Source organism: Poecilia reticulata, linkage group LG19 (assembly GCF_000633615.1).
Source record: "Poecilia reticulata strain Guanapo linkage group LG19, Guppy_female_1.0+MT, whole genome shotgun sequence".
NCBI classification, from domain to species: Eukaryota; Metazoa; Chordata; class Actinopteri; order Cyprinodontiformes; family Poeciliidae; genus Poecilia; species Poecilia reticulata.
In genome coordinates, this window is record NC_024349.1 from 3,511,339 (window position 1) to 3,520,989 (window position 9,651).

The window sequence follows — 9,651 nt, forward strand, 5'->3', positions numbered from 1 at the left end:
TAAACTCTTAGCTAAGTATTTAGTTAGCAAGCTAAATCTTTGGCCTCAAACTAAACATTTAGCTTGTAAACCAAATACTTATCTTCAAACTATTTAGCAAGTATTTTGTTTAAGTTTGTAGCTTTAGTTTGTTAATTACATATTTAGTTTGAAACTGACATAAGTGAATGAATAAAAAGCTGAAAAAAAAAGACATTTCTTTAAACTTATGACAAAATTACTGGTGTTAATTTGACGGTTTCTACAAACCACATCCTCACTTTCAGAGGCTCCACAGGGGAAAGTTTCTGTAATGTTGTGGTCAAACTACAGAAACCTCCAAAAACAGATAAAACTAACTCCGAGTTGAGAAACGTTATTTATTTCTAAGACAGTATAGAAAATAATCCATTCCATTCCCAAAATAATCCGCGTCAGTCAGATAAGAACATGTAAACTCAACTTTAAAAACAAAAAGACCGTTTCCCCTCCTCCCAAAGCCGCCGCCGTCCTCCTGAGATGAAGGACGACGGTTTAAAAACGTCACAGGGAAAAAGTTACATTAAAACAAGTCCAAAAATGTACAAAACATCTTAAAAGAACAAATAAATATGATTCACATTTAATCACGCCTAAATGGGTTTGTCGCTAGTGCAGAGATGGCAGAAGAGGGAGAATCGGCTCCAGTCAACTGGCGGCAAGTACAAACACACACACACACACACACACACACACACACACACACACACAACCTGTTTAGATGCTACCTGCTATTTTTACATTTCACTACTTTGATAAAACGTCGAGGGAAACTCTCTCCAGTGTTTCCAGACGTCGCATTTATTAAGCGACGTGGGTTCAAATGGACTCCGAACAGACTGGAACCAGATTTCCCATCATGCATTGGGGTTTAAAAGAGATGGTACACTGATGGGGGAGTCTGGGAGGAGAAGAAATGTACGCCAGCCAGCAGCTAGATGAGGTAGATTCAGATCATTACTAAACCGCACTAAAGACTAAACCGCCACAAGTCACAATGAAAAGCAAGAAAACTAGAATTATCATTTATTTTTATCCAAAATGACTTTAAATCAGATGAAGAGAAAAGCAGAATAAGAATCAGAAAAACTAAAACACATTTATGAGAAAAACAAGCAGAAAGGCAGCCGGCTGGGGATAACAGAGGTTTCGGCGTTCTGCTCCTTCCTCGAATGATTCACAAAAATACCCGTAATCTGCATCTGTACACCCTGAGGAGAACCTGACCACGAACAGCAGGATGAAGAGGAGGAGGAGGAGGACGCCTGAAACTCTGAACACAAGAAGCTTCGCTTTGTGCTGCGTGTCTGATGGATGCGTGTGCAGCGTACCGGCGGGGCCTCAGTAGTACAGGGCGGATATCTAATCATTTCAGGGGTTCTGAGGAAGGCCACTCAGTTCTGGGGGATCTGGACTGACTGAACTCATAGTGCATAACAGAGAATCACGGAAGCAACCGCTTCCCGTCTGGACATTCGTAAAATCAAGGCAGCGCTGAACGGTGCATACTGAAGTTTAGAGTTATGGGTAGAAACGGCAGGAATCAGAGTCCCTACATGTGCAACTGCGGAGCTGCGCTTGTCGTCTAAAAGATTAACCATACATTCACAGAGAGGAAGAAGGCATCAGCAGGCGGCCGCTCAGGACCCGCCTCTCCTACACCTGAGGTTAAGAGACGACCTGCGGCTGCCCGGCGTCCCTGAAGGCAGCGTCCCCGGCTCTGCACAGGTTGACCTAGTGGTTGTAGGGGTTCCCTTCGTTCCAGGATAAAAGCTCCAGCGTTGGAAGAAACAGTCAGGAGGAAGAGGTTTGATCTCTGAGGCTCAAAACTATTTCACATTTTATTCTGTGTGCTGCGGCAGCTGGTCTGTTGGAGCCTCCCAGCAGGAAACAGCGGCAGCCGCTGGGACGGACTTCCTGTCTGTCCCAGCAGTTTGTTGAATCCGTACCTGAAAGGTGAGAATGAAGGTCAGTTAACGGTCGACTTCAGCCGGTGTTTGTAAACTAAAACGAATAATTTCCTCCATAAATCTCCAGACTGTCGTCAGGTTTTCTACTCACGTTGATCTTCAGATTTTTACAGTCCTTGTTTCGCTCCAGCGCCTCCAGGAGTGGCCATCATCTGCTGCCTGGAACCATGAGAACTTTGATTAGGACCTTTTGCTCCAGCAAACAAACCGCACATTAAAACATTGAAAGTCACTTTAATAAACTGAAGTTACACCTAGATTTGCTTCTGATTGGTTGATCAGTCCCTCATGTCGACTCCAGGAAGCTGGAGCCACCAAGCGGAGGTCTGTCTACAATCCTGGGCCCGACCGAGTCAGAACCAGAACTAATTGACCAGTTTGAACTTCTGTTTAAACCTTTTTGCTCAAAGCACTTCGCCTGGTTTCAACCTAAACTGAGGACCGTGATTGGCAAACAGCTTAATGGAGCATTACTGCCACCTACTGGTGAGAAGTGTGGACTGAACTCCCATCATCTCAAAAGCATGAATGTATTTCTGTACTACAGTCTCGGCTGAACCAATCACACAGATTTAAGGAAAGTAAATCATGATGATGAAACTAAAACTAAATTGTTTCTTATTTAAATCCCATCATTGTTGTGATGCTCAGATATTTTATATTAATTATTATGAATGTGGCAATAAACTGTGAGCTGATTGGCTCTTGTGTGAAGTTGTTTTTATCTGACCTTCTGGCCTTCCTGCCTAACTGTCCTGATGAGACGGGCCTCACCTGGGCCGGTGAGCCCAGGTGAGGCCCAGGTGAGGCATCTCACCTGGGCCTCACCTGGGCCGGTGAGCCCAGGTGAGTCCAGGTGAGGCCCAGGTGAAGCATGTCACCTGGGCCTTTTAAAGCTGTCAGATTAATACTAATCCTGAACAAGTTGTTGGACGTAATGAAAGTATCAGGAGGAATAAAGACCAATTTACTTAAAATCTCTGAATTTACCCCCAGAATGTAGAAGAAGCGGATTAGTTACCCCGGGTGCAGGAAGCGCTCCGGCCCCCTCTGCTGGACCATCATGCCCTGGAAGTGCCCTGCAGCTCTGGGGTGTCGGTACAAGGCCATGTGCGTTTGCCCGGGGGGGTAGGGCAGCTGGGGCCGCTGCAGCGCCTCCATCAGGTGTGGGTGGGGCCTCTGGGCAGCGTAGCGGGGGTCCGGGTACGGCTGGCCGGGGTACGGCGTCCCGCCGCCCACCGCCTGGGGCATCATGTGAGGCGGGGGGGCGCCGCCCTGCTGCATGCCGGGGTGCAGCGCTCGGGGGTCATACATGAACCTTGCCGGATGGACGTGGCGCAGCGGGAGCGACGGCGCTCCCCGGTGGCGGGCGGCGGCGTTGTGGCTGTCCAGGTCCAGGATTTCCTTCGGGCTTTCCGGCGGCTCTGAGCTCTCGGCCGTCTGGTTGCTGATTGGACCAGCCGGCGCCTCGGCGCACCCCCCCTCCTCTGAGCCGGCCGGGGACAGCAAGGCGGCGCGGCTGGACCCCGGCGGAGACGCAGTGCTGTCCTTGAAGTGACCGTTGGACCTGGCGGCGCCCACAGGGAGGTAGGCGCTGGGGGCGTCCGGCTGCTGCGGCCGATAGGGGGGCTGGTACCCCTCCCTGCTGAGCGGCGGGCCGTAGTAGCCTGGCTGCTGGTACTGATGGGGAGGGAACATGTTCCTGAGGGGAGGGGGCGGCTGCTGGTAGGGGAAGGCGCTGCTGCCCCCCTGCTGGTAGGCAGGGTGGGGCGGGGCGTTTACGGACTGGCTGGGAAACGGCGCCTTGTTGTAGTGTGCATGGAGGGCGCCGCCCAGGCCGTACTGGGAGGGGGGCGGTGCCACGGGGCTGTAGCCACCTGGCCCCCTCTGGGCCGCGTTGCTCCCTGCGTGGCCCCCCATGCCGCCCCCCATGGGCGGGGTCTGGCTGCTGAACTGTTTGTAGATGCCGGGCGGGGCGGACATCAGGGCCTCCGGGTCGGGTCTGCCGACGGCCTCACAGGGCCGCTGACTGCCCGGCTCTGCCGCGCTGGGCTGGGGGGGCAGCAGCGTGGAGGGGCGGCTGGGCGGCAGGGAGCTGAGCGGGGCGCGCTGCGGGGACGGCTGGGGGGAGGCGGCCTGAGGCCGGGCGGAGCTCTCTGGCGGCCCGTCCGCCCCCTGCTGGCGGGTCTGGGAAATGACCGTCCGCTCCAACCCGGTGGGGCGGCCCGATGGACTCAGAGCGGCGGCCAGTTCCAGGCTCATGGCGTGAACACTTCTTTGTGGCGTTGCTTCATTACAGATGTTTACGTCGTTTTTGCTGTTGGACGTTGGACCTGATGGACAGAAAATAGACGAGTCAGCAGAAAGTCGAGACAAACGCAGATCGACTTCAGGGCTGAAATTATTCCTCAAAGCCTCGTTAATTATCCTGATACCGATACTGTCACACTTCAGCGCAGTGGTCAGTGCTGAATTTTTAAAGATGAATATACTTTCAATAACATATACAGAATAAATGAACAAAATAAAAAGAACAAATAGAAATAATTATTAAGTCTGTGCAAACAAAATTATCCCTAAAAAAGGGCTAGTGGAGACCAAAACACCAGACTGATGACTTGTTCAGTTTTTGGTAGAAAGAGAGAAAAGAGAAATCAGCCAATCATTAATTGTCAGAAGCTGTGAAAGAAGCTGGTGAATATAGGTGAATATTGATGACTATTGAATACTGATTGAGCGACCTGCTGTGAGGGAAAACTAAACCAAGCAGAGGGAGTTCATTCTTTCAGCGTTGAGACGGAAAACGTTTGATTCTGTCAAACAGAAATGGAGGAATGAAAGGTCGTGTCTACCTCTGGGCTCCGTGTCCGCCTGGCCGTCCGTCCCTCTGTCTCCAGTTGGACCCAGCAGCTGAAGCTGTTTGGAGGGAATGCTGCCAAACCCTGATGGGGCCCCCGGCTGATGAAAGCCGCCAGCAGGGGGTCCAGAGGAGGCCGACAGCTGCTGCAGGGCCAGCATCTCTGGGCTCTCCAGCATGGAAGACGACTGAGTCCTGCCAGCCGGGTCCGACTGCAGCGCCAGGGCCCGCGAGGCCGGTGGCCCCAGGGAGCTGGACATCTGATGCGGCGCGTTGTGGTGGTGCTGCGGGTAACCGGCGGCCTCTGGCCACGGCTTGTGTCCCATCGGCGGGGGCATGCCGCCGTAGCTGAAGCCGCGCTGGTTGGCGGCGTTGGGGTTCAGCCGGTCCTGGCCGTTCACGCTGGGCCAAATGCCGGAGGACGAGCCCAGGCCGGGGGACCTCAGGCCGGGGTAGGGGAGCTGAGCGGGCCCCTCGGGGCCGGGAAACCGGCTGGCCATGGGGTGCAAGGAGCGGCCCTCGGGGCGCTGGTGGGACGGGTACATGCTGGCTTCGGGGGGAGGGCCGGGCTGGAGGGCCGTGGGGCGCGGCCCCAGGGACGGACCGTGAGTCGGACCGATGTAGGGCCGCTGCTGTGGAGGGCCCTCGTTAGGGTCCGGCCCCATGGGATACCTGGGGCCCATGTGATGTCCATCAGCCAAATGAGTCTACATAACACAAAAACAGTACTGGGTTAACTGGGCTGACTGGTTTCCATGCACAGCAGGTTTACCGGCAGAGGAACAAAGATTCCTTAAACACGGGGATCCAACATGTCATATTTTATAGTTTTGTCTTTAAAGCTGCAGTAACTTGTATAAAGATTGTTTTACTCTTTTACTGATTTTATTTTATTTTTTAAATAGAGGTTAAAGTTTGTTAAAGCTGACACCATGTTGTGACCGTTTGTTATAAAATAATCTGTGAAAAACATCCATCTCCTCCGCCTCCTCCCCGTTACTGCTGTCTGAAGAACTGCACCAAAGACAACCAATCAGAACCAGGAGGAGGGGCTTAGCGCTCTCAATCACCCTCATGTACTTGCACAATATGCTAATGGAAGAGCAACAGCTTACCGTTACAGGAAACCATTTACACGTCGACATCAGTAGCCAAGCTAACTAGCCTAGCGTTCAAAACAGGATCTGCTGTCAGGGTAATCTGTAGCATAGCAAAGAGGAAGGCAGCGACAGCTAAACCCCGCCTCCTTCCTCTGATTGGTTGATTCTGGATAGCTTTGGGAGAAGGCAGAAGAGCTTGATTTTTTTCTCAGTGACAGTTTCATCAAATGTGTAATATATATTTATTTTTTATAAAAGTTACATACTGCAGCTTTAAAAACAGATTACCATGAATCCAACATGTGACAAATTGGTAATGAGGTGTGACCAAACTGTTTTACTTAATTGATAATCCAATAGGAGTAAAAAGGGGGTGAAAGCATGTTAAATTGAGGTGTTGTACCGAGTTACACCACAGGGTGGCGGTGCTTCCTGTGAGACGTTTGGTGCATCCAGGGCCGGATTTACAAGGATGTGGGTCCCTGGGCTGGAAACCGTTTTGGTGCCCTACCCACTAAAGAAAAATTTATTTGCTAATATAAATTTCGTTACATTACATTAATAGGTAAAGCCATACATAACTGATAACTGATGATGGTAAGTTCAATCATCCTTTCACCACTAAAAAACTTCAGTACTGTTTAATTTCATAAAAATCTGAAAATACCATTACAACTCACCTGATGCGACTCTTGTATAAAGCACAATGTCTCCAAAACATGCATTCGTCAATAAAATAAAAATAAAACCTGCGGGGCCCTAAAAACCTGGGCTACTGTCATTTGCCCTGATCATTTCTTGCTCTCTTTCCTAATTATTGGACAACTGCGCAAAAATTTACTGATTTTATTTGTTTTATTTTATTTTTTAAATAGAGGTTAAAGCAGTTTTGCTATTAAACCATCTTTATCTTTATACTATTTTTAATGCTTACAATAAAACAGAAAGAAAAAAAGAGAAAAAGAAAAACACTTCTGGAAATATTTTTTAGTACATGTGTATGCTCCCACTGCACCATGCTACAGATGGTGCAGTGGGAGCAAGTATAAGAGTCTCCGTCTTACTTTTATTTAACTTTAGGGTGGCAAAGTCCATATTTATGATTCCCATAAAGTTTTTTTTATCATATAATATGTTATTGCATCAGCCTCTCTTATATGGACTATGCTTTAAGAGTGTCATAACTGTTCTACTATACCAGCATTTTGGCGTTAGCATGCTAGCTGCCCCGCTAGCTTAATGGCTAACTGCTAAACAGTTAGTGGTGACCGTATGGGTCGGTATCTGCCACATTTATAGAGGCATTAATGATGTTTCTCAGGCAGAAAGTTACACTTTCAGTGAGCAAAAGTCTGCTTTTTACGTTAAAGGTTCTGGTCATTAATTTTCCCAGAAGCCCCAGAAGTTTTTGTGAAGAACAATAATATTGTTTTGAAATGATTTTCGAGTAATATAATGTCAATAATGCAGGAGCACATTCTCACAGATCAATAAATTTAAATTCTAATAAACATTTTACAGTGCAACTGGAAGGTGTTTTAAAAATCCAAAATAAATAAAACAACAGAAAACAAATAAAATTACTTATGGGTCTCTGTAAGCAAAAAGTCCAATCAAAAAACCAAACTGGAGACTTTTATCATCCAGTTTTTGGTAGAAAGAGAGAAAAGAGGAAAATCAACAGATCATGCAAAGGGAAATTATTGAGTTGGTTTTAATTCATCATGCGATTAACTTGTCTACTGTTATTGCAACAGGTTAGATTTTAAGCAAAATAAAACAGTTTGTTCATGTCAGTGGCATTATTACTTTTGTATTCAAGCCGATGTTTGATATAAATAAATAAAAAATATGAACTAAAGCTGTGTTATTTGTATTGCGCACCGTAATAAAACATGCTTTATGCCGTACTATTGCTAATTCATTGCATATCCAGCTCTCTGTCAGTTTGGGGGTCCCAGGCTGAAAAAAGTCAAAGACCTCTGGACTCAAAGTTTAAGTGTAGTCTTTATTATTTTGTACCTGCATATTAAAACTGTGAGGGTAGCGGCTGAAGTTGGGGTCTCCAGGCCTCGGGATGTGGACCGGGTAGCCGAAGCGAGGATCCATGGCCATCCTTTGAGCGAACATCTGCGGACCGGGAGGACCAGCTGGAGGACGGAGCTGACAATCAGACATGGAGACGTTAGTTTGGTTTCGTTTCAGGCTCAGGCTCAGGTTCAGGCAGGTGGGGACGGGTCCAGGATGCTCTGTGATCACCTGCTGTCCTGGATGGAACATGTGCTGCTGGTTTGGAGGCAGGCCGTGAGCCGGTCCATGAGCCGGGCCGCTGGCCCAGTGGGGTGGGAGCTGCAGTCGGAGCATCCGGCTGTCCTCTGCCTCTGGAGGAGCGCTGCCTTTTCCCTGCGGATTCCTCTTACGCTGGACCTGCTCCGTGGCCCTGATCAAGCTCTCCGGTCCTAAATGTTTACTGGTCCGGTTTCGCTTCTTGTCCTTCCGTTCTCGGTCTTCCCGGCTGATGTGGAACTCCTCGTCCGTGTCGCCGTCCTCCGACGGGAAGTGTTTCAGCAGCGCCCGGTTGAAGCAGCGCTCCAGAGATTCGGCCATGACGGTGTATTCTGCAGACAGAAACCGACCGTCAGACAACATTCCTGAAGAACAACGGACCTTCCGAAACACTGAACCTTCTGGGACGCATCATGTTTCCTTCCATGAAAATATTCCAGAATAATTTCTAATATCTGGCAGCAATTGATTATTGAAATAAACAACTGGAGTACGCAGAATCAAAACAGGCAGTTTGCTGAAAACACGGCATACTTGCGTTAAATAAGCTAAAATTGTACAAAAATATAAACATTTTGCATTTAAGATAAAAAACAACATTTTTGTCTGTAAATCTACCTAGAACTCCTCTAGTGGAGTTCTGGGAGGTTCTGGGAGGTTCTGGTGAACCACCCGGTTTTCCATTGGTGCGTGTGTGGATCACGGTTCTACTGAGGTTCTCTGGAGGACCAGAACCTTGGATATGGGTCTGTGACTCTTTCCAGACTGATAGATGTTTTCTTTAGAGCAGGTCATGATGTGTTGCTGTTTGAGCTCTTCAGGCCTACTTCATGCTGTCAGCCAGGTTCTGGTAGTGATCTTTGGCTGTCATCAGGTAAAATGTAGCCATAAGCCTCTTGTGGATGAATTTCTCTTTGACACGGGGTCAGGGTTTGCTCGGATGTCTAAAATCATGATGTTTTTCCTCAGGTTCTCTTTGTGAGAGGACTGAATTAGTAAAATGGGGGTGAATACTTTTACACCTTCATCATCACAGAGCGTATCGTCACTGACCAGCCAGCCTGCTGCAGTCAGCTTCTATCTGTAAGAGACCAGGTCAGAGGGCATGGGTGGGCCCCGTTGGCCCCCCCTGCCTCAGGCCCTGCAGCATCTCTCCTCCCCCGCCGCCCCAGCAGGATGGACGGCTCCAGTCGGAGCGCTTAGGGCCTGGAATGTTCCTGTGGCTCTGCAGAGCCCGGGTCCCGTTCAGCACAACTCAATCACTCCCCATTAATCACTGTCAAGGCTGCGCTAGACCCCCTCCAACACAGACCCCCCCCTCCAACACGGAACAACCCTCCAACACGGACCAACCCTCCAACATGGACCCCCTCCAACATGGACCCCCTCCAACATGGACCCCCTCCAAAACAGACCAACC

General features: G+C 49.0%; 1 protein-coding gene across 2 annotated transcripts in view; it reads right to left on the reverse strand.

Annotated features, from left to right (window-relative positions):
* Positions 1–339: 339 nt before the first annotated feature.
* cecr2 (CECR2 histone acetyl-lysine reader) overlaps positions 340–9,651 on the reverse strand; it is a 43,868-nt gene continuing 34,556 nt past the window's right edge. For both annotated transcript variants that reach the window (XM_008436488.2, XM_008436487.2), the window contains exons 14-19: positions 8,205–8,563; positions 7,968–8,108; positions 4,841–5,552; positions 3,010–4,321; positions 2,080–2,147; positions 340–1,967 (exon numbers count right to left, since the gene is read on the reverse strand). In XM_008436488.2, coding sequence (XP_008434710.1) covers positions 2,096–2,147; positions 3,010–4,321; positions 4,841–5,552; positions 7,968–8,108; positions 8,205–8,563 — 2,576 coding nt within the window. In that variant the 3' untranslated portion in view covers positions 340–1,967; positions 2,080–2,095. The remainder of the gene's footprint in view (positions 1,968–2,079; positions 2,148–3,009; positions 4,322–4,840; positions 5,553–7,967; positions 8,109–8,204; positions 8,564–9,651) is intronic.